Below are 24,877 nucleotides of genomic sequence, written 5' to 3'. Positions count from 1 at the left end.
GGCTCCCAAGAAGCCCCCACCTCCTTAGGAAGCAGCTTTAAGGGAAAAAAGAAGAAGAAGAAGAAGAAGGTGATGAGCTTGTGTAGCATGCAACCTGGTTCTGCCTGGCTGCTGGAGAAAGCCCAGAGACTTAGGGGCTGGACCCTCTCTTAACCACCACCCCTGGCTGGGTGGCCCCAACGCCTAGCCAAGATTCCATGCAGCCTCAACTCTTCTCCCAAATGACGGGGCTGGGATCCTCCCCAGCTGACTCGAATCTCCAGCCACTCACCAGGCGGTGGAGGACCAAGCCCGTGGGCTCAATTCGGGACTGGCCCCTAGGGTCCTGCCGGGGCAGGGAATACACAACCCAGGAGGCAGGCCAGTCACCCCGGCCGTGGCTTCTCCCTGGCTCCCACAGCCGAAGTCTAAAGACAGTGCACACCCTGTGTCCCACACCCACCTTCATAGGACGGTACCAAAATCTGCTACCTCTACTCCGCCCTCTGCTCAAGCACTGCCCCCACTGTCGTGCCCATAAATCCCCAAGGCACAGGGTAGCACGATTCCTCCCGCTTCCCTGCGGGGCCTGAAGCTGGGCACTAAAGCAGTGCAGTCCCAAGCTTCCCCTGCAGAAGCCGCGCTCCCCACTTGGTTCGGGGGTAGAGGGGGCGCGAGAGAGCAAGTGGGAGGACGTCCCATCCTCCGCATCCTCCTCCCGGTCCCGGCGCGCAGGGTGGGAGCGCTGCGCCGCTCCGCGCTGCGCATCTCGGCCCGCTCGCCGCCTGCCCCCCTGCCCTAGCTGGGCCACCTCCCCGGGCCGCCGGTGGAGGGCTACTGGGCGCTAACGTTACGCTGTTTCCGGTTTTCCAGCGGGCTCTGGTTTCCCCTCCCAAGGCGGCGGCGGCGGCGGCGGAGCGGCGGAGCCCCCCAAATGGCCTGGCCAGATGCGGCAGGTTTGCTGCTTAGCGCTGCCGCCGCCGCCGCCGCCGCCAGTGGAGAAGGCTCGGTGCAGCAGCTACAGCGACAGCAGCAGCAGCGAGAGGAGCAGCAGCAGCAGCGGCAGCGGCAGCAGCGGCGAGAGCGGCAAGAGCAGCAGCCGCCACATCAACAGCAGCAGCATCTCTCGTCCCGCTGCGCCCCCAAAGCCGCGGCCGCCGCAACAGCCGCAGCCCCGCAGCCCCGCAGACCGGAGAGCCGCCGCCCGCTCGCGAGCCGCAGCCGCCGGAGGCATGAGGCGCGACCCGGCCCCCGGCTTCTCTATGCTGCTCTTCGGTGTGTCGCTTGCCTGCTACTCGCCTAGCCTCAAGTCGGTGCAGGACCAGGCGTACAAGGCGCCCGTGGTGGTGGAGGGCAAGGTACAGGGGCTGGCCCCGGCCGGCGGCGGCTCCAGCTCCAACAGCACCCGCGAGCCGCCCGCCTCGGGTCGGGTGGCGCTGGTGAAGGTGCTGGACAAGTGGCCGCTCCGGAGCGGGGGACTGCAGCGCGAGCAGGTGATCAGCGTGGGCTCCTGTGCGCCGCTCGAAAGGAACCAGCGCTACATCTTTTTCCTGGAGCCCACGGAGCAGCCCTTGGTCTTTAAGACAGCCTTTGCCCCTCTCAACACCAACGGCAAAAACCTCAAGAAAGAGGTGGGCAAGATCCTGTGCACTGACTGCGGTGAGTTGCCCCCTCTCTCTGCTGGAGAAAGGGGGGAGGGGCGAGGTGGTGGAAGATGGGGGTGGGGCGGGAGGTATCTGCAGGTGCCCGGGCCTGGCAGCGCCCGGGGCCGCTGGTGAGGGGGAGGGGGGTGGCGGGAGAACGGGTGGTGGGGCCGCCGCTGGGCAGGGCGCTTGGCATGGTGGGTGAGGGGGTTGATGTTGGGGAGAAGGAAGATTAGGCTCGAAGTGTGCCAGGGCTGGGGGGCGGGGGGACGCGCTGGCCTGTGCCAGCAGGGATCTGCGGCTGATGTATGGCATGTGGGGCTGGAAAGCTGCCATCATAGCCCAGTAGCGGCAGGAAAAACGGAGAGGTCCGCGTGTTGCTGGCCCGAAGCTCAGTGAGTCAGGAGTGACCCTCGGAGGCCTTGCCCGCTCTGTTCCCAAGGGCCTGCCTTGCCCAGGCTGGCAGGGTCTGCAGGAGCAGCTGGGCAGACTCCCAGGCTGTGAAGGCCTCCGCTTACAAGTTCTCCTAGGGAATGATGGCCCCCGCCCCCTCCTTCCTCTCCGGGGCTTCGGGCTCAGCTCATCCACACCGCTGGCGCAGGCAGAGTTGGACTTTTTCTGCTACTGTTTTCTGTCCCCCATGTGGTTCAGGGTTTTGTTTTGTTTTGTTTTTTCCTCCATCGTGATTGCTTGTCTTTGCTGAGCTGGTTGCACAGCCCTCTGTTAACCTCCAGTACTAGTGAGCAGACAGCTCTTTTGGCCGTTTCTGGGAGATCTTCCTAGGTCTGACGGGTGAAATGGAGTAACTTCTCCTGAATGCTGTGAAGTTCAGCTCTGACATCTTACCACGCAGGATGTGTTGACTGCATATCTCATCTTCCTGATGTTGGGTGCTGCACAGGAATGCAGGTGATGAGAAACACAGCGCTGAAGTCTGTCAATCTGTGCAGCTGGGAATGGAGTCTCCCATGTCAAAAGTCAAAGAAATGTCAGTTTAAGATCTTTTCCTCCTTGTCCCTGAATCCAGTAATTACTTCTCAGGAAGCTATTTCAAACCAAATTGTCGCTGGAGTGGAGCGTTTGGTGTTAGCCTGTCTTGTGCTTATTCATATTGGGGTTACATTTTGTCCCAACTAAGGCTGAAATTTGATGTTTGCAGTGTGCGTCTGAGCTGTGCAGTCACTGAACTGTGATAGATACCCTGGTCTGTCATAGAAGCTGGTATATTTACTAGTCTGCCAACTGCTTCTGAATAGTGTAAATAATACTCTGAGTAGCAAAGAATGTGTAACAGCTCGGAGGAAGTTTTGCTGCCCTCATCTTTCTAGATCAATGCCTTTGACTTTTGGAAGCTTCCTTTCTACCGCATATCCCCCACCCCCTCCCTGCCCCTGTCCTTCAGGAGACAAATTTTAGTTTGTGGTGGGAGTATATCTAGGTATTATGTTAAACTGTGATCACTTTAATCAGAAGAATCTTGCAGTGTCTTAATAAGGAAGAAAGAAACTTTTGGTGATAACAGCAGTTTATCTCTCTGACATTGTTCTGAGGAATATTGTTGACTACTCTTTAATGTTGGTTTTATGCTCTGAAACATTTTATGATAAGTTGAGGCCAGTTAAGAATTTCTAATTTTTTATTCTGTTAAGTGATTATTTTTTTCTGAGATTCCTTGGGGGAGCTGTGGAACTGCATTATGCAGCGAGAAATAGATAGTAAAAACATTTATTGAACCTTGTCCAAGGACAGCTTCTGTTTTGGTTTTCAGTGAGTTGCTCCTGAGTGTGCAGTGTGTGCATCACCACCTAATCCCCAGTCTGGTGCACAAAGCCCCAGCAGTCATCATCCCGCCTTGCTCCTCTGTTCCCCCTTCTTCCTTCAGTTGTACCTTGTTTGTTTTAGTGAGTATTTAATAGCTTAATAGTTGAATGTGGAGATCATGAAAGACCTAGGGGTCAGAAATATAGTCCACTTTTAGGCTGTGATCATCTTGTAAACATAGTATGTGTAATGTAGTTCTCGGGAAGATAAATTTAGGGCTTCAAGCACTGCTAATGAGAAGGCCCTCACATCACAGATTATCAAGGGGCAGGAACATGTATGGGAGTAAACATATTAGAATACAAAAATGTTTGCTTTGAATTGATGGTAAATAGATACACATCAGTTGGGGGGGGCTTTATATAAAGGGATTAGAAATTAAAGGACATTTTCTCGAAAAAACTTGTGGAACTGGTGATAATATGACAGAAGAGCATAAACTGCATTTTCTTATTTTCTACAATGTTTTTAAAGAAAACATGCACTAGTAATGGTATATTAAATAAGGAAGCAAATCTTTTTAACTAACCACAACACCTTCCTTGTGTTCAGCAGGAAATAACTAACAAATTCATTTTCTGTTTTCTGTGTCTAAAGAAAGCCCTCTGGGCCAAAGGGTCATTGGGAACATTTTCTCCTTGGAGCAGATCTGCCCATTGCAAAATAGGGAAACTGGCACCTGGAAACTGTCATGATGGCCGTTATATTGAGCAACTGTGGTTGCATTGTTACTTTGTTTAGCCAGTTTCAGCTCCGAACTGTCTGGGTTCTGGGAGGTATGGTCCCTAGGGAGATCTTTCAGAAAGCTGTATTTTGGTGGGCCAGGACTTGGGGACAAGATGCCCTATGAAGAGATGAAGGTCTTTGTAAGTGGGTAATTTTACCACAACTATGAATGTTGACTTGAAGCCTGTGAAGTCCTCCTGGAATAGCAGTACTTGCTAGAGGCCTTTTTTATAGATCTAATGTGGATCATTCATCCCAAATTACTACCTCTGGTGGTAAAGAGTGGAGTAAAATCTTTGCATTTCTCAGAAGACTACATACATGGATATGTTTTCTGTGCCTTCTGAGGGAAGGACAGGAAAAAGATTTGAAAAGGACTCTCATGGATTAGAAATTCTGTACTATGCTATAAAAGCATCCTGTTCTGCAAATAGTCCTGCATTTTTAATGATGGTTGCATGTATCTTGGCTTAATCACACCCTTTCTTGTTGCTCTCCTGTATGTATATGGCCTTTAAATTGTTTCATTATTGAATAGATGCAATAAATATATATATTTTTTTAAAGAAAGATCATTCTTCCTTTGGGACTTTCTGATTTGGCTTTTTCTTCCAATGTATAGTGTACTTTGTTGTTAAAGATAGAAAAGGTGTATTCCTGGGGATCTTTATATTCTTTAGAATACTTTAAATTAATATAGTACTCAGATTCACATGTTAGAGCAAGGTGGTCCACAAAATTCAGTATAGCAAAAGCAAGTGCATATTTTTAAAATGCTGTTTATTTAAAGAATCTTTTCTTCCCCAGCCAGCAGGAAACCCAGCTGTGCTGCAGCTAGAAGATGGGAAAGTGAAAGTAGATTAGAAACTGACCAGTCCTAGTATTGAGGACAGGCTTGGTTATAGATTTAAGGGTAGAATTATCATTATAATGTCATTATTTCTTTCAGTGGCTGCGTTTCTTAGCCAATCGAGATTCTTGGGGCAGGAACCATATCTTATCTTTGAGGTCTTTCTCCTAGCTTTCCTGCCCTTCAATGTTTGATACTGCCCCTGGTTTACAGAGGGATTCTCATTAAGTGGCTTTTGAATGGATGAAGTCAAGTGGAGTTCAAAAAGCAGTCCTCCAGATTAATACTTTTAAACCAGTCTTATTTCTCCTATCTGTGACACCAAGTCTGGTGCTGGTAAGCTGAGTTTGATGATAAGCCCTTACCTGTCGCTATGGGAACCTTTTTTTTTTGGAGGAGTTGTTATCAACTAGAGTACTTAACCACAGTGTGCTTAATCATTATGCTGATTAGTGTTAATGGGATTTGTGGAGAATTTACATCTTGCTGGAGAAGACCCCCCCCCCTTTTTTTTAGAGGGCAGTTTATCACCTCCCGCAACTCCCATGTCTGAACAAAAATAACTATCAGTTTGAATTAACAAAAGATCTGGGAGCTACAGGGGGTGGTATATTAACTAAGTAGGTGACTAACTTCTTCTTGGTCCCAGTGCTCTTAACTATCTTTTATTATCTGGGATATTTTAATTTCATTTTCTAATAGCAAACATGTCATTAACTTTTCCCTTATAAGACTGTATATATATTTTGAATATGTAAAACCTTCATATGGCTCAAAATTTAAAAAGCACACAAGAATATACGGTGAACAGTTTCCTTCTTACCCCTGTCCTCAGCTACCCAGATCTTGGGCAATTATTACATATTCTTTAAAGGTGTATTTCCCTAAAAGCAAAATATTTTTCAAAGTAATCTCGTATTTTTTCTTAACAGATGGAGAATGTTAATTTTTTCAGTAAGTCAATATTATGGTAAATTCTTCCCCAATAGTTTATATATAACGTTTTTTTTAAACCTAATCCAAGATCTCAACCAGTATCCTGCCTTACAAATATAACCCTAGGGTAAGGAATAAAAATACCAACTTATTTTTCAGATACTTTGCCATTAAGAAGTTTTCCATGACGGTGCATTTTGGAGTGAGTCTTAATGGAGATGCTCAAAGGAGGATGCAAAGGTTTGTCACTGAGCTTTAGGGCAGCAGCCCTACTCACACAGCACTTGCTGCTGTTTACACTCTTGGTAGGTCATCTCACAATAGCACCCATGTGGGAAATCACGTGATCCCATATATGGGAAGAGAAAACGCCACAGTGCCTGATTGCTTTAACTCTCATTTAGAAGCCAAAGACCTCAGTTGCTGACAAAGAATTTGATTTTGATCATATACGTGTACAGCTGGTAGGAATCCACAGGGAATTGGCCACTTGAATACAATTTTGAAGTATGTTTAAGGTAACTGACTTGAATGTAATGTTAAATTTTCAGAGGATCAAAGAATTGCCATTTGGATAAGTAGGGTTAAAGCAAATATGCAAACCTAAACACTGGGCATTCTTAACCCTCTAAAACCTATTGGCTTAGTGGCAAATGGCAGTTTTGAACATTGACTTGGAAAAGGAATGATGATCTCAGTATCAGTGAATTTTCCCCTGTGTAGTCTTTGACACTTGTTCTTGGGACTTTCTTTTCAGGATCTGAGGTGCGGTTAGTATAATTTACACCAAAAGTAAAAGGAATTTCCCTTCAAATTTTGAGTTTAGATGGATGTGTGTGAAATGGAGATTTTTGTCTTGTTTCCTGTGAATTAACCCTTCCCACTTACTTATTGGAATATGTACATTGAATTTCAAGAGATGACATAGGGAACTCTTTAGAAAATTGGGACAGTAGATGAATTGAACATTGACAAGTTTGAAAAAATGACTGTCATGTGAAATTCAAGTAGACTCCTTTAAAAACAACAGTACACACGGATGATCTTGGTGAGCGGCGTTTCAAGCAAGCCTGTAGGAACTGAAGCAAACCTGGAGGATGATTAAAAGGCTTTAGTATGACATGAAAGAGGATGTGCTGTACCCAGACCAAGAGCTGGGTACCAGACCAATAAGCTGGGCAGCTTTTGCCAACCTGGGATCAAAAGACAGAGAGTCACACCGACTGAGAGCTTTTGCTGCTAATCAGCTGTGATGTTCTTGGTGATTATGAAATGGGGTTGAGTTAAGGAGCCTTCTTGCTCTGGCTAGTTGCTGCTGGCAGAATGTGGCATGCAAGCTCTATTCTACAGTAACATTCCCCTCCTGCTTTGTACATGCAGTGAGATCCAAACAGCCTCTCCAGGGACCTTCTCTGGGACAGAGCCTGTAGCTGTTCCCTGTGCCTCAGCTCAGAACCTGATTGTGCTGCTTGCCTCCTGGGGTGGGGCTGGAGGTGGTTAACATTCCATTTGCCCTTGCAGATGTTTCCAGAGTAGCAGAGGCACAGGTATCCTAGAGAGTTTCCTTATTCCACTAGCAACACAGTCCCCCAAGATGTGATGTTCAGGTTTCTTTTTATTCTCTTTTCTGAAACAGAATCTTTAATGATTCTCTTTTTCCTTTGTTTCCTGCCTTGTACTTAGGACTTTGGCTTCCCCACCTCCTTCCCTCCCTCGTCTGTTTGTACAGACTGAGGATCTGTCTTTGTCCTTTAGCCTAGTATGTTTTACTTGGTCTTGATCTTGATGTTGGTCCAACTAACAGAAGCCAAGCTGAACTAACATTACTTAGGATCGAATGAGAGTAAGGTTACCACATGGCTAAATACCTGGTCCAGCCCATGGGAAAGTCAGGACATCATTAATTTGTGACAGTGGTGCAATTTGGTATCCTAGAGGTTGTATTGTTACTAAAAGAGCTCCCTTTCATTTCTCTTTCAAGTGTTTGCTTCAACAAGTATTGGAATGTGTGCTCTGTGTAAAGAACTAGGTACTTTAGGGGAGCTGCATCAGACACAGTCCCTGTCACCAAGGAGCTTATAATCTAAAAGTACAAAGATGTAACAGTAATTCAATCTAGCATATGATAAATGCCATAAGATACACCAATGTAGTGCTTTTAGAAGGAAGGCAAGAGTCATAAAAGAAAGATCTGATTAGAGGATTAAAGTTTCTTTGAAAAGTAGTTTGAGATGGGATTCTAAGAATCAAACAGATGAGGTGGAGGTGATTTATGGATAGAGATGAAATGATTGATTACATCAATTCCTATAAACAGAATAGCATTCTCAGTAGCAGAGGGGCATGTTTGTAGTATACAAAATAACCAGAAAGAAAGGGACAAATGGGCAAAGGATCTAGAGAGGTAAATTGGGATGATATTTCCACCCACCTTGAATGCTAGACTGATGAGTTTATTTGTAATTATGAAAGCAGTACTTGAAGGCTTAGGTTAAAAGCTCAGTAATATGTTGTAGTTTTCAGTTAATGTGTCTTTTACATATTTTGTTAAATTTATTCCTTAGTGCTTCATGTTTTCTGGATGCTTTTGTAAATAGCATTTTTGTTTGATTTTGTTTTCCACTTATTCATTGCTAGGATATAGAAAAAAATTTTTTTAAATATTGACTTTGTATCCTGTGACCTTAATAAATTCACTTATTCATTTGAATAACCCTTTTTTTTAGAGGGGGGGTAGATTTACTAAGGATTTTTTTCTATGTACGTGACTATATTGTCAGTGAAAAAAATAGACAGTTTTGCTTTTTCCTTTCTAATCTGTTTGCCTTTATTTCTTTTTCTTGCCTTATTCCACTGGCTAGAACTGCCGAGTATAATGTTGAATAAGTGTAATGAAAATGAACATCCTTGTCCTATTCTTTGGGGGGAAAACATTTATAGACTTTCACTATTAATATGATGTTAGCTGAAGGTTTTCCATAGATGCCCTTCTTTAAAAAAAGAAAAAGTCTGCTAAATATAGTATAACGACTAAGATTTTGTGCTCTACAGCCAAGTGAACCTGAGTTCAGAAACCATCTTCAACATTTTGTGACTGGGTGATGTTGGGCATATTACATTCTGTATCTTAGTTTTCTATAAATGGTGATCGTGATTGCTCGTAATAGGATTGCTATGAGTATTAAATGAGATAATGCATATAAAATAATTAATACAGCACTTGCTCAATAAGTGTTATTAACAAAATCTTCTTAATTTAGACCAATGTGAGCAACTAGTAAGTGAAAATACTAAATTCTGGAGGACTGGAGGCAGACAAGGGGAGAAATTTTTAGTGACAACTGTATTATGTCTGTGGTCTCATTGTAGGGAAGCCCATGAGAGTCCAGGATATGAATGCTGGTCCTATGGAGGTCCCAAGTAGGCTACAAATTTTAATGTGTCCATGGGTCTATGTAGTCAATTTTTTGAGAAACCCATGGATAGAAACTGCTTTTCTCTGTTTCACCAATGGGAGGACTAAGACTCAAACTCCAAAATGACCCTTTCAAAATTTCATCATGCTTGTGCGGTCAACCAAAGGTTCACATTCAGGAGTCCTGCCAGGCTGCTCTTTTACTTCGGCAGGTCATATCTTACATTGTGTTGTTGTTGGGAGGAGTTGCTGAAAGTCCCTGGAAAATGGCTGAAAGCGTCCTTTTTTCTTTCAAAGAAAGTAGGTCCCTGATTCATTCTGCTTTGATTTGGGGGTTTCCAGAGTTGGGGATGGGCTCACACTGAATCATTCATGCTCTTTCTTTCCTTGTTTCTACACTGGGCTGGGCTGGGTCTGGTGGCTCTCTTGGGTCAGAAGGATACAGGTGTGGGCATGTAACAGGTGGCATTTGGGGAGCTTGTGGGGTTTAATTTTAATTAATTAATTGATATATGGCACCCGTTGGAACCCATTGAAAGTATGAAACTTTGCTCCTTAAATGTTTTAGAACAAAGACTCTGCTTTGGGTTCTTCCTCTAAGTATCTGTTGGGTATTTTTACCCCTCAGATCCTAGACTGGCCATACATTCTTGACCTCAAGAAGTATTGTTTTTTCTTATTCTTGGACTTTTAGTGTTTATGGCCTGTATCACTTATATGACACATCATATAATGCCATGGACTGCTAATTATCTTGCAGTGTCAGTGTCTTAGCTCCTTCTCCTGATAATAAGATCTTTGGGGCCTGAAACTTAAGATATGGTTTTGTAAATATTTGATTACTGGCTATTGCTAAGTAAGGGAGCAGTTAGACCTTTGCTTTAGATCACAAATCACTTTGTCCTAGACAGATTTTGAGATTCTTCAAATGTCAGCTCAGGCTAAGGGACTAGACTAACTATAGAAAACGTCTTCAGACATTGGGATCAAAGGCAGAATTTTGCTGCTCTGTTATGTTTCAGGGTTTTGTTTTGTTTTTCCCTTGATAGTCCATAGTTTCTTCATTTTCTTGTAATAATCTGTTTGTGAGTTTTAGAATTATCTTTAGATGGTTTTCCTCATACATGTCAATATTTTTGTTTGTGTTTCATTCCTGTCTTTTAGTTAGTTTGCATTCTGCAAAATTCTTCAGTTTTACTTGCCATGTGATCTTTTTGGATAGTCCCTCTCCTGGTCTCTCACTGGAATGGCCCATTGGATTCTGTTACTCTGACTGGTTCATGCTTCAGGCTGAACACCTTAAAGAAGTAAGAGGCATCTTACTGTAGTAAACTGTGATCGCAGATTGGGAGTGGTTGTACCTCTTTGCCTTTAGGCAGCTTGGGAGCTTTCGGAAGCCAGTACAAGTTCTTAGATTTTTTTTTTTTTTTTCCTGAAAGTGTATGGAGTAGAAGCCCAGTGTTTCTTCACATCTCTCTTTTAGCATGTTCATTCTTTCGCCATTTTCTTAAAATGAGGCATTTTCTGTCACATCTGCTTAGCTAAATTACTGGGTGGGGGTGGGAGGGTCCTCTCTAGAGCAAGTTCTTTTCCAACTCAGGGCTCCTAAGGGTTCTCAGTCATCACTTTGTCGAAGGCTGTGGCCCTCGGCTTCCTCAAGTCAGAGTCCATTTCACTAGTGCCTGTGGTCATACACATAATCTCAGTATAGCTCCTCACCATATTGCTTGAGCCACTAATGAATTTCACAAGCACTACCCAGTTGATGGCTCTTCTCTGAAGTAACTTAATATGGCTTTAGAGAAGAAAGTTTATTTAGCAGTCAGGAGAGAATAGGTGGATTAAGTAGATGATCTGCTGTGTCTGAATTCCTATTTCTGAGTGAGAAATAAAGTAACAGCAGGGCCATGTCCAGTGCACCTTTCCTGACATTGTCATTGGTTGATTGTATTTCAGAGAAAAATCATAATAATTTGAAAGAGAAGAATGTTTTTAAAAGGAAGAATGGAGTCTCACACTATGACATGACTCATTTATTACAGAGTGAAACCAAGGACCACAAATGAAGAGTTTCCTTCAAAGGACACTGGGGCTTCCAAAGGCAGCCTGTCTGCTCACTCATGAAGGGTTTCCTTTTCAGTCTGTTAGATGGGTTTCACTTCTGAGACCCTCTTACCTGGTGCTCTACCCCTCCCACCATATCCCATCCTGCTGCAGCCTTTCTACTTAGGCCTGTTGTCATACTTGCTATGTCATAAATGAAGCAGCCATCCCTCAGCCAAGAAGCAGAGAAGTTTCCAGAAATTTCTAGTACAAAGTTCCCAATTTTTCCTTGGACTTTATGTCTGGTGGACCTAGTGGGAAAATAGGAACAAGGCAAGAGATAGGTACTTGTGCAGGTGGAACTATACGTAACAACTTAGGCTAAATTTCTCTTAGGTTCAGTTCTTTTAGACAAAATATGGGGCTTTTCCAAGAAAAACTTCTCCCATATTTTAAGGTCTCATTTTCAAAAGAAAATGCTGTCTCCAAAAAGGCTAGTAGCGTTCACTGGCCTCTTAGTAACATTTAGATTAAATTGTCTTGGCCAAGTACTGACAATAAACCCTTTCAGATGGCACCTCTGGGGCTCGGCCCAGGTGATTCTGGTCAATACTGGGAAAATCCTAGGATGTGGAGCCTCGTAAAATACTTTGGACAGAGCAAGACTTAACCACCTCTGAGAGACACTCCTTGCTGCTGAGAAAGAATGTAATTTGTAGGATGAAGGGAGGCACATGGGTGGCCCTCAGATTGGGAATTTGCTGTCTTTGTTTCTTAGTAGGTTTCCGCTGTTTGTGGTTTGTACTCAGCTAACTGAGAGGGTATATGGGAGCTGGAGCCGAGTCTGTTTCCCTTGGGAGTACTGTTTTCCCCTTGGCCAGTTTTACCCCAGCTTCTACCTTTGCCCACACAGAAGATGGATTTGGTGCTTCTTTTGTGGTGTCACAGCCTCAGGGCCTCTGGTGAAGGGTCTGCACCAGGCCCAGAACTTGTTGTACAGAAGTAAGAATTAAAGCATTTGGTTTTACATTAGTTGTGTGAAGGGATCACTTGAAACTTTGTACTGTATCTGGAAGAAAACATCAAGCTGATAAAGGGTCCCAGTGGGTTTGGACTTCCCTGGTGATGGATCCACCTGCCAATGTAGGGGATGGGGTAAAATACCCGGGTTGGGAAGATCCCCTGGAGTAGAAATGGCAACCCACTCAAGTTTCTTCCCTGGAAAATTCCATGGATAGAGGAGCCTGGCAGGGTACAGTCCATGGGGTGGCAAAGAGTCAGACACAACTTAGTGACTTAGCACACATGCAAACATGTCCAGTGGGTTTGATGGTCTTCACTGGGCCAAGGTCATGAACCATATTTTTTAAAGAAAGTACAAGAGTTTACTTTTCTCATCTCTGAAGTTAAATAACAGCCTCATAATTCCAGAATGGGGGTGAGCATTGCCACTGAAAGGGGAAGAGTAGAAAGGGCTAGTAGTGCTGCTCTGTCTACATGCGTGTGTGCTCATTTGTGTCTGACTGTTCAACCGGAAGGACTGAAGCTGGTTTGTGGATCCTGCTGTGGTTCCTCCAGTATTTTGGAGATATAATATTTGGTTCTTTCCTCTCCCACTTCCTTCTCAGATCCTTCCATCACTGACTCTTTTTCTTTTCAGCATTTTGTAAAGGTTACATTTCCTAACAGATTGTCCTTGGTTCTCTTCTCAATTTGCATAATCCATTTTGAAGTTTCAGCTCCATATAGTGTAGTGGTTAAGGCTGCATGTTTTGGAGCCAACTGTGAAGAGTGAATCTTGTCTCTATGACTTATTATCTATATATATGTGTGTGTGTGCTTACTCACTTAATCGTGTCCTACTTTTTGTGACCCCATGGACTATCGCCCATGGAACCCCACCAGGCTTCTCTGTTCATGAGGATTCTCCAGGCAAAAATACTGCAGTGGGTTGCTATGCCCTCCTCCAGGGGATCTTCCCAACCCAGGGATCGAACCTAGGTCTCCCGCATTGCAGGTTGATTCTTTACCACCTGAACCGCAAGGGAAGTCCTTTATAACCTTAGGCAAATTGATTGACCATTTTGTGTCTCAGGTTCCTCAACTGTAAAGTGGGGCTAATTTTAACACCTATCTCATAGTATTGTGATAAGGATTCAGTGAGTTACTTTTACTTTAAAGTTTACTTTATGTAAAGTGCTTAGTTTGGTGGCTGCTTAGATTGAAAACATTCAATGCAGACAAGCTGCAATTACTATTATTGTCATGTTTATTGTTAGTTGAGAGAGAATGGCTTTGGATTCAGACTGATATTTCCTTCCCAGCAGTGTGAACTTGGGAAAAGTCCCTTAATTTGTCCGTGTTCCAGTTTCCAACTGCCTATGGCACGTTGTTTCAGTTATCCATTGCAGTATAACAAGTCAACCTAAAATATAGTGGCTTCAAATAGCAATCTTTATTTGTTATTGTTACTCATAGTTCTGGGAATTGACTGGGCTCAGCTAGGAGGTTTAGTGTCTTTCATGTAGTTTTTGGTCAGATGGTAGCTGAGCAGTCAAACAGTAGGTGAGACTGGGTCATTTCCCATTTTCCACTCTGACGTGTCTAGCAACTATTGCTGGCTGGTTCTCGTCTGGGAGCTTAGCTGGGAATGGAGGCTAGGGACCCACCATGCCTGGGTTTCCTCACAACACACTGGCAAGGTCCATAAGTGAGCCTCCCACGAGATTGCCAGGCAAAAGCTGTATTGTCGTTTATGATCTAGCCTCAGAAGTGACTAGTATCACTTCTACCACATTCTGTTTCTTGGAAGAGACTTTACCGAGGCTTGACCAGATACAAAGGGAGGAGAATTAGACTTTACCTCTTGATGGAAGGATTGTCAAAGAATTTGTGGACATGTTTTGAAACCATTACAATCTGCCCTCTGGTCACAAATTATTTATATTCCTTGCACATAAAAAAAATATGCTCATCCTGGCCATTGCATTCACAGCCCATTGTCATAGTATACTTACTTATTAAAACAAGACAAAACTCATCCTCACCGAGACCCTCCTCCCTCAAAAAGTCTCATCTGTATGGCATCAAGTTCAGGCTCAAGAGCCAGGGTCTCATCATCCAAATTAGATCTGGGTGCAGATGAGACTCCTTTCATGAGGTTCTTTGGGGACAGCAATTCAAATGCTATTCCTCTTGACCTGAAGACTGTCAACTAAAGAGATAAATCATCTGCCCTCCAATACAATGCTGGTATAGACACAGGATAACTGCTACAGATGCCTCCTTTTAAAAACTAGTAATACTTGAATGTTTTTAAATGACTTTATTTTTTACTTAAAATTTTGAAATTGAAAGTAAATTAATCTATAAGAAAGTTACAAAAATATAAAGGACCCTCTTTCCTCAACTTCCCCAAATTAGATAGCTATAAAATGATCAAAACCAGAAAATTAGTACTATTGATGTAATATTATTAACTCATCTCTAGATCTTGTTGAAAAATTGCCAGTTGTCTTATTAATGGCCTTTACTTGATACAGGATCCAGTCTAGGATCCCACATCACATTTAGTTGTTATGTCTTCTTAGTCTTCTATCTGGGTAGATGTTCTCATTTAGAAAGAGCAGAACCAGCAGTCGTGGTCCTGAAATCCAGCCTGGCACACAAGTAGGGCTCAGTCCTGTCGCCTGGGGATGAGTGTCCACTGCTCTTGGATTTACCCAATGGGCTCATGGTGTTGCCCTCTAATTATCCGTCCTTTTCCATAAAATGTGGTCTGTGTTTGCAGCGAGGCAGTTTTTTCAGTTCCATATTCTTTTAGGTGGTATCTAGTCAAATGTGTCCACAAGAGGAGGAGGCTTAGGAGAGGCACACAAAAAAACAAGTTTACTGTACTCATTGCTCCTAGAGATGGGGATCACTGCGTGCCACACAGGGTCACAGGGGAAGTACCAAGTTTTGGTCAGGTGGCAGAAGACTGGAAAGAGAGCAAAACATTAGGTTGAAATTTATTGGGAGTTTCCTTGGAGAGTAGAAGTCAGGGCAGGGTGAACAGATTAGCATTGGCTAGTTTGATTGATTTTGTTGGGCCCTAAGTTATAGGGCTGGTCCTTGGTTTCCTGGTACCTGGCCCTGGGATGATTAAAAGGCAGATGGAGGAGGCAGGGCTCTGGGCTGGTTAGTTTACACAGCAAAGGCATGCTCCTGGCTGAGTCCTTTGCTGTTTCTAAGAATTGGGTAGCCCTAGAAAGGGCAATCCCTCTCCAGCCGGAAATGGTTTTTTAAGATGTCAAAACATCATAATACATAGAAAATAAAAATTTGAACAGTACACTCAGCTTGATTCCTACTTGTAGATATTTTGGGGCCCAAAAGCTTTTCATTTTGCTCTGTTTGGTCCCTTTTAGTCCAAGCTGGTGGCATTCCTATAGTATACTTCTTTTTAAAAATCTGTGGCTTGCTTATGAATCTTTTCAAGGCTCCTTACATTAGACAAAAGCCATACCTACAAATCTTATCAAGAGAAGCTCTTCTCCACTGTGAGCTTCCTGTAGGCTGCTGCGGGACACTCTTCTTCAGGCTAAAGGAGTCACTGTTCTTTAATGGAAAGGGACTGGTCTCAGAAACAAGTCCCAGAGATTCTTTGAGGCATTGCCTTTGACCTTTCTGAGGTCTTAACAAAGGATACAATTCACATCTCAAATTAAACTCATTATAGTCTTCTTACAATATCCTGTTCTGTCTAGGACACTCCTGTCTTAGATAACAACAATCTGTCTACTCTTCCAAGTCATTAGAAACTGCAAACTTGGGACTTCCCTGGCAGTCCAGTGGTTAATAGTTCACCTTTCAATGCAGAGGGTGTGGGTTTGGTCCCTGGTCGGGAAGCTAATATCCCATATGCCTCACAGCCAAAAAACCAAAATATAAAACAGAAGCAATATTATAACAAATTCAATAAGGACTTTTAAAATTGTCCTCATAAAAAAAAATCTTAAAAAAAAAATGAATCTGCAAAATCATCTTTGGTTCCTTTCCATCCTCTGTGTATAACACACTGTCAAGTGGTGACAATTTTTACGATTGCAGGTATCTTCAATCCAATTCTTTTCATTCAGGAGGCTCTAGTTGGGTACTTAAATCTAATTTAGGCTGCCACAGTGGCTGCTAAATGGAATTTCCAATTTTTAGAATCTCTGCTCTCTTCCATCTATTGATGGAATTTGTTTTCTAAAACAAAGTAATTCTCACTGTCCAACCCAGAAATCTTCAATAGCTTTCTATTATCTATAAAATAAGGAGAAAACTCCTTCCACAATTAACCTCTACCTGCCATTAAGCCTTTAGCCCACTTTTCCACACTTACTCTTTGCTATAGCCAGAATGTACTATTTTGAAATTTTTGAACACCTCTTACATTTCTCTTCCTTGGTGCTTTTGCACATTTTGTTTTCTGGTGTGGTATGCTCTTCCTTTCCTTCTCTGTCAGTTGCTAACCTCCTGCTTCTTCAAGGTTGAGCTCAGGTCTTTTTTCTGATCCCCTCAGTCCAAATGGACCATGGCATGTTTCTGCAGCAGTTCATACTCCTTCTGTGATCATAATAGCATAGGATAGCATAGGTCTGTCCTACTGCTTAGCGTAATTGGTTGGGGAAAGGGTATGTGTGTAAGGTCCTCTAGACAGTGAGCTTCTTGAGTACAATATGGAACTGTAGCAAAGGCTTTATCTCATTTATTTTTTGGTGATTTGTATAAGTTACTGACTAATAACTGCTTGGTGACTTAAGAGAATGGATCTTATCTTGGGATTAGAACTGGCAGTTAGGAATAAACATCTGGCGCATGGAAGGAGATTGGTCTAGGTATGTAATATGTTGGTAGAGGTATGAACGTGGTAAACTGAGGCAGCCACTTCAAATGATAATGAGAGGGCTGGTTTAGTTACAAAGTGCTACATTGGATTCATACACCATCATCGTTGCTGCTGTTTATAACAAAAAGTACCAAATTTCTGATGAATGGATTGGAGTCTGGGTTTTATTAACCTCTATGGGAAGTATCTTAGGAAGATTATCCAGGGATAAAAGAATTTGACTGTTTTGTGTATCACTGTATCCTTATTGCCTTCATGGTTCTTGGCATGCTATAGGAGTTCAATAAATATTAATTTAGGGGGAAATGAATGAAGAAATGATTTCTACTCCTATGTGATTCTAAGTACCTACATGTGCTATACCCAAGGAGCATGGCCAGGAGAGCTGGTTCAAAATTAGCTCAAGTTAAGAGAAGGCAAGTCATTTATCCAGGGTTCTCTTTGTACCCAGAGCTTTCTGCTTTGCCACAGAAGAGTAGGAGCTATTAGGACTTAAGGATGTAGACAGGGTGACTAGGGACAAGTGGGTGGCAGAATTTCAATCTGAATCAAGCAGTCAAAAGTGACGGGAGCTTCTTTTAGGTGGTCAGGAGGAGAATCTGGGTGGTGTCCCTAGTTAAGGAAGAGGAGACTATTCAGGCTTTGTCAGGTGTTTTTGTTGTTTTGTTTTCAAATGATGAGCGTCCTTCCTGGAAATCAGTCTCCCCGGTTCAGTCTCAGCCCACAGCTTTCTGTATGACCTTGTGCAGGCTGTTCTTATGCCCTGGGCTTTGTTTTGAGCTGACAAATGGGGCTTTCTTCTTCAGCTGTGAGAAGTGGGATGGAAAGAGTGTTTTAAGCCAACTGGGTAAGTCATGCCCTCAAAATAGAGCCTGTCTGGGTTTATAGTTTTACTTTGAAAATTTTAGCAAATCCTGGGCTGTGGGACTGTATGGATGCCTGGAGTGTGAAATTGCTTTCTTAAAGCTGGACTTGCCCTATATTCCATTCTGAGTATCAAATGCAAACAGCCTCCCCAAGTCTATGATTGTGGTAATTAGATGGGAGGGGTTAGGGCAATTTAGGAAGATGATGAGGCCTGACCTCTTCCTGCCTTTGAAATCCACAAAGGAGAGAGAATGGGAAAAATGATGAATAGTTGATCAAAAAATGGGGAGTGTCCCTCCTAAATTAAGACAGCTGGCTCAGGGATGAAACTGTCTTACTCTGTTAATGGCCCTCAGGGCCAGATGCTAGGAAAACAAAAATTAAACTACAACTTTGGGCCACTGTCTCTAGACAGTGGGAGCAGGGCCACATCTTCTGTCTGTCCTTGCCCACCTGTGGATTTCTCTTGGGGAGTCTCAAGAGTCTTGAGGGAGGGGGGTTGTTGGGCTCTGGTGGCAGGATTCCAGGCCAGGAATAGATGCAGTTGACAGGGGTCTCAGGAATGCAGATTTTGCATCTTCTTGAGCCTTGACTTGCCCTGGACACTCTGTGCCTTCCCGTTTGTGGTGGGGCTGGCTCAAGGTGACCTCCCTCCATGCCATAGATCAGAGAGCTAGCCTGCTTGGTCTCTTCATATCCCCGAGAAACCGATTTTGCTACAGGGCTGGGTGAAACATATGGCAGCCTAGATTACAGTGATTGTTGGCGTTTGTCAACAGAGAGAGCAGGCTTTTTGGCTATAGCAAATTCCCCAGGTCGGGTTGCCCACACCATCTGTGAACACAGCACATAGGATCAGCTGGATGGGTAAATGGTCCCACTCTTTTCCTCTCCCTGCCTTCCAAAGAAAGGGAGAGGCAAGTTCATCATCAAATGTTGGCTGATAGATCTGTATTTTTAGCTCCTCCATTGTTCTTTTCTTTGAAGGATGCTGGGGACGTCTAGTAGTCATGTATCTTGTTCTGGAGAGGTTTACAGTCTAGTTGGGAATATCAGATTTACATGAATCAATAACAAGTGATGTAAAGCAAAAGGTATATAATAATTACAAAAGGGGAAATAGATCGTAGAATTCAAAGATGATTCAATCAGATCAATGAGGGCTGAAATTTTCTAGGAATAGTGTTGGATCTAAAGGTTAATTTTTTTTAATCAGCACTTTATTTTATTTTATTTATTTTTCGCCACTAGGTCTTCCTTGCTTTGTGCAGGCTTTCTTTAGTTGTAGTGAGTGGGGGGCTACTCTGTTGTGGTAGCCAGGCTTCTCGTTGCAGTGACTTCTCTTGTTGCAGAGCACAGGCTCTCGGCATAGGCTTCAGTAGTTGCTGCACGTGAGATGAGTATCTGTGGTGCACAAGCTTGGTTGTTCCGTGGCATGCGGAATCTTCCCAGACCAGGAGCCAAACCCGTGTCCCCTGCATTGGCAAGCAAACTCTTATCCACTCTGCCACCAGGGACATCCAGGGTTAAAGGTTAGTTTTGAAGACTGAATAGGTTTGGGGGATTTAGGAGGCTAAGGGAAAGGTTTCTAGGCCAAAAGAACAATATGAGCAGAGGCAGAGACAAACAAGAAGTCTTTCCAGAACCATGAGGAGATTAATGTGATAGAGACATAGGAGAGATAAGACTAGTACAGGAGGGCAGGACTGGATTAAGGAGAGTGGCTGAGGAGTTTGGACTTGGGTCTGGAGGTGATATGGCGCCATTGTAGGTACTGGTGCAGAGATATGATATGAAGAGAGGAATGTTTGCAAATACTTTGTCTACACAATTCAGAGTGGACTGGACCTGGGGAGAGACACATGCTTGAGAGATCAAGGAGAGAATTATAGAGTCTTTGAAGCATGGAACCTGGGAGAAGAGGCAGGTAAATTATCCTGTTTCCTCCCAGACTCTGTGAGATGTGGTGAGGGACTGGGTAGCAGGCATAAAAGGGGTCAAGGTTTAATCTTGGAAAGCTGGGGAAAATCGTAGTGCCATTAGCAAAAATGGAGAACTTGTGAGGAAAAGTAATTTTATGGAGGAAAATGATGAGTCTGGTAGTGATTTTATTTACTTAATGAACACTTATTTGACACTTATGATGTACTTGGCACTGTGCTAACCATTTTATAATGTTAACTCATTTAGTTCTCATAATAACCATATGAAATAAATACTGTTATTATCCTCTTTATTACAAAGGGGAAAACGCAAGCATAAAGAGAGCTGAACTAACTTGCCCAAGGTCATGAAGCTATAAATAAATGGCAGAGCCAGAATTTTGAATCCAGACCATTATTCTAGGCTTCCTCCAGTTTATGGGAGACCCAACTAGAAAATACAATAGACAATAGAAAGCCAAACATTTATTGGGTGCTTTCTTAGTGCAGAAGTCTTTGCAGGAAATGTAAAAATGAGTGTGACATGGATATACCATCAAAGAGCTTGTAAAGTTCTAGTGAGGGAATAGCAGATGGTCAAATTGTTGTTAAGGATACTAGATTCTGTGCTACAGGAGAGGGCAACACATAAATAATAGGGAGGATAAATACATGTATCATAAATCCATATTTTTAGAGACACGTCTGGTTAGAGACATGAGAAAAGACTCAAAGGAGAAGGTGCTTGGGAGATGGGTTGGACTTTGGTTGTTGGTAGTAGGGGAAGGAAGGTCTTTCCTGGTAGAGACAAAAGCTTGGATAAAGTCGTGGAAGAAAGAAAATTCAAAACATCTTTTGGGATCAGCAAATGGCATAGGATGTAGCTCAGCAATTGTTTGACCTGAACTAGGATGGGAGGTGGTTCGTTAGGTTGCAACATAAAGCATGAGTTGGAGAAACAGTAGCAGAAAATGCTGACATTTCCTTGGTGGAGGTCTGGAGCCCAAGTGAGAGGATCGGACTGGAGAGGTTGAATCCCAGGTCCACAGTTGAAGGGTGCATAGCTGATGCTAGAAAAGTAGAGGACTCTTGGATGGAAAACTGTAGGAAGGGAGGGGTGGAGGGCTGAGGAGAAAGCCCATTTGTTTTATGTGTACATACATCTAGGCTATTCTTACTTGGGGATGAACCTAAATATTTCCTAAAATAAGGCCTGTTGGCTTGTGGGCTGTGGTTGTTCTTCTCCTAGATGGGGAGACCATTCTGACTTTGCTCAAGGGTCTCCCAGCCCCACGTCCCCCTGCTACCATGCCCTGGGCAGGGGTAAATAAAATTGTTATGGTCTTTGTTTTCTAAGTAGATAAAGACAGGAGTCCTGGGACCCTTCTGCCTGGACTAAAGGAGAAATTGACAAGACACGAGATCACACTCATGTTATGGGTGCAGAGATGATTATCTCAGGGAATCCCTTGTGATGGGATACCTGAGTGGTGGAGATTGCTCTCTTAGATCAAGACATCATGGATGGTGACCCCCAGTGGAGAGTCAAAGCATGGTCCATTATAGTATTCCATACCCCTTAGGCCTTTAAAAATTTTTTTTATGTATTTTTGACTGCACTGGGTCTTCATTGCTTTGTGCAGGCTTTCTCTAGTTGAGGTGAACAGGGACTACTCTTTGTTGTGGTGCTCAGGCTTCTCATTGAGGTGACTTTTCATTGCAAAGCATGGGTTCTAGGCATGTGGGCTTAGTAGTTGCAGCTCACAGGCTCTGGAGCCTGGAAGTTTTGGCACATGGCCTTAGTTGCTCTGCAGCATATGGGATCTTCCTGGAACAGGAATTGAACTGGTGTCCCCTGCACTGCAAGGTGGATTCTTACCCACTGGACCACTAGGGAAGCCCCCCCTTAGGCCTTTAAGCATCTTTCTTAAGGCAAGTGTTGAGTAGAGATGGAACTTAAAAATACAGAAGTCAGATATTACTCTTTGACTTTTTCAGTGGACATGCAGGAATGGTCCTAACCTCAGACTTCATCTCATAACACAGAGCACAGTCCTAGGAGAGAGATGTCGCTTTAAACTTCAGTTTGCCACTTACTAGATCTGTGACCTTAGGACAACTGAACTTTGGGTATCTGTTTTATTTTTAACTGAAAAAGAAGGTTAGTGATATTTGCTTTTCTTTCCTAGCAGGGATATTGTGAGGCTTAGAGGAAGTAATGTCTGTGAAAGTGCTTTGAGGTTGCAAGGTGCTATATCAGAGTGTGCTGTTATTATTACAATGACTAACCAGTTTGCTAACTCTTAAAGATTTATGCTCTGAGAGTGCCTTTTGCATAACCTCTTCATGGTCCCTCTGCCAAGGACTTACAGGGCAAGGCCACAAAGTGGGAATATGATTTGCAACATAGACTATGTCCTCCGGCAGGTATATCCTGTTTCATTGGCTCTCTGATGCACTTCTCCCCACTCCATACATTAACATCTCTGAAATTTGGCAATGCCTTACAACTGATGGCATAGTAGCTGTGATGAAACCAGCTAATTCTTTTCTGGGAACTAGGTGGACCACTTATACAAATTTTTTTTCTACGTAAAAAACTATTTTCTCTCAACCTTTACTAGAGAAGATCTTGCTAAAATACATTGGGACATTTTGCTGTCTCAGTAATTATAGAATGCTGTCTGTCCTTGAATATCTTGTCATGTGTCATCATCTTTTCTCATTGCACAAATCTCTGCAAGCAAAAGTTTGGTTTGAATATATATGTCCTGATCTTAGGACCTATCCTGCCTGTTGATTAAAGAAAAAATCTCTAGTGACAATTTTGTTGTCATTTTCTGCTTCTACCTCGAAGTGGAAGGCGAGATGCATTTTGGTTCATAAATACTTTATATTACCCTGGATTTGACTGTCTTGGACCCTGGGGTGTTAGAAGATGGGGAGCTGGATCTCCTATCCCTGTCTTATAAATGTCTAACATAAACCCTTTAAGTGACAGGATGACCAGTACACTGTCTGTGAAGCTTCTCTTTAGAATAAATTCTATTCTTGTTTTCTTTTACCTTTTGAAAGCTCTTTGGACTCAATTGCAAATTCTAAGCTTCTTTATTAATACCAGTTCTTACTTCAATATCTTCTTGAGCATCTGAGTGTGGACTTTCCACCTTTTTTTTCTTGACTACATGGTGCAGCATGTGGGATCTTAGTTCCCCAACCAGGGATCGAACCTGCACCCCCTGCAGTGGAAGCTTGAGTCTTAACCACTGGACCACCAGGGAAGTTCCTGGGCTTTCCATCTTTTAAGTTGAATGGCAAAGAGCCTTCTGAGCCACTTCCCCCACCCCCACCCCCCCTCAGCCTTGTCCTCTGCTATAGGTTCAGGGAATGTAGACTGAGAATGTGTGGTTATGAATGTAAATCCTCAGGTAAAGAGGGGTAAGGAAGAGGCATTAACATTTTCCAAGCAGACATGACTTCATTTGACTCTCACAACAACCTACAAAAGTGGACTTTCCCTTCCCTATGCTACATCTAGGAATGAAACACTGAGGTGTGTTCCAAGCTGGCCACACTGGTTCTAAGTGATGATGTTCGTCTGAACCATGCCTTCTAGGCAGAGCCAGTCTGGAAACAAAGAAGAACGATAAGGGGATTACTTGCTCTTACTGATTACCTGGGCATTTCTTCCTGACTGATGAGGAGACTCAAGACTTCACTGGATGGAGTTCTTTGAAGAATTCTGTTTTTTGATTTGTTTTTTTTTCCCCCTGCCCAAACTTGGGAGCTTCCCTGATAGCTCAGTTGGTAAAGAATCTGCCCGCAGTGCAGGAGACCCCAGTTCGATTCCTGGGTTGGGAAGATCCACTGGAGAAGGGATAGGCTACCCACCCCAGTATTCTTGGGCTTCACTTGTGGCTCAGCTGGTGAAGAATCCACCTGCAATGCGGGAGACCTGGGTTCGATCCCTGGGTTGGGAAAAGGGTTTCGCAGGTGGCACAGTGGTAAAGAATCCACCTGCCAATGCAGGAAACTCAGGTTTGATCCTTGGGTTGGGAAGATCCCCTGAAGAAGAAAATGGCAACCCACTCCAGTATTCTTGCCTGGAAAATTCCACGGACAGAAGAGCCTAGCGGGCTACAGTCCATGGGGTCACAAAGATTCAGACACAACTGAGCACACGTGCACAACCTTGGATGTCGGCTGGTGACCAAGGCCCCTGGCTGGAGCTGTGCTGTATTTCTCAGCCTCTGATTGGCCCTCTCTGGCCCCTGCTTCCAGAGGCTCCTGATTCAGGTCAGATGCTGCTTGGTGCCCTAGAAATAACCGGGTTTCTAGCCCAGCGTGCCTCCCCGGAGCCCCTGGACCTGATGGGGCCATGTTTGCAGCATCTCTCCCCAAAGCTGTGTTTATTTCTGTTATGTCATTTGCTTATTATAGACAGTCGGCTAAGTGTCAGTTATTACCTCCCCGTGATTCCCTGCCTTTTCTTCTCCTTCTGTCTTTTTCCCAGTGCTTTGGAGACTCTGGGTGACAGGGACTTAAGAGGCAGCATTTTTAAATAGGTTCCTGCTACAGTTCTTCGTGTGGAATTAAGCTTTTGTGTTGATTTTCCCTGAGGAAAGAGCTTTTGTTAGAAGCACTGGCACCGTAAACAAGTATCCTCTCTACGGTTCATGGAAGGAGTATCCAAAGGGTTGGAAAGACACCAGATTGGGGGAGCAGGGCCTGGATGGCAGAGGGTGGGGAGTGTTGGTTTTGATCTGTAGGGGTCAAGTGTTAACCAAGGGATTCGGCAGC

General features: G+C 43.7%; 1 protein-coding gene across 5 annotated transcripts in view; it reads left to right on the top strand.

The window, feature by feature from the left end:
• Positions 1–926: 926 nt before the first annotated feature.
• The window catches only part of NRG2 (neuregulin 2), a 187,194-nt gene continuing 163,243 nt past the window's right edge, over positions 927–24,877 (top strand). For all 5 annotated transcript variants that reach the window (XM_065935532.1, XM_065935531.1, XM_065935530.1 and 2 more), the window contains exon 1: positions 927–1,638. In XM_065935532.1, the coding sequence (XP_065791604.1) occupies positions 927–1,638 (712 nt within the window). The remainder of the gene's footprint in view (positions 1,639–24,877) is intronic.

This window comes from Muntiacus reevesi, chromosome 1 (assembly GCF_963930625.1).
Source record: "Muntiacus reevesi chromosome 1, mMunRee1.1, whole genome shotgun sequence".
NCBI lineage: Eukaryota > Metazoa > Chordata > Mammalia > Artiodactyla > Cervidae > Muntiacus > Muntiacus reevesi.
This window is presented reverse-complemented; position numbering and strand designations above follow the sequence as displayed.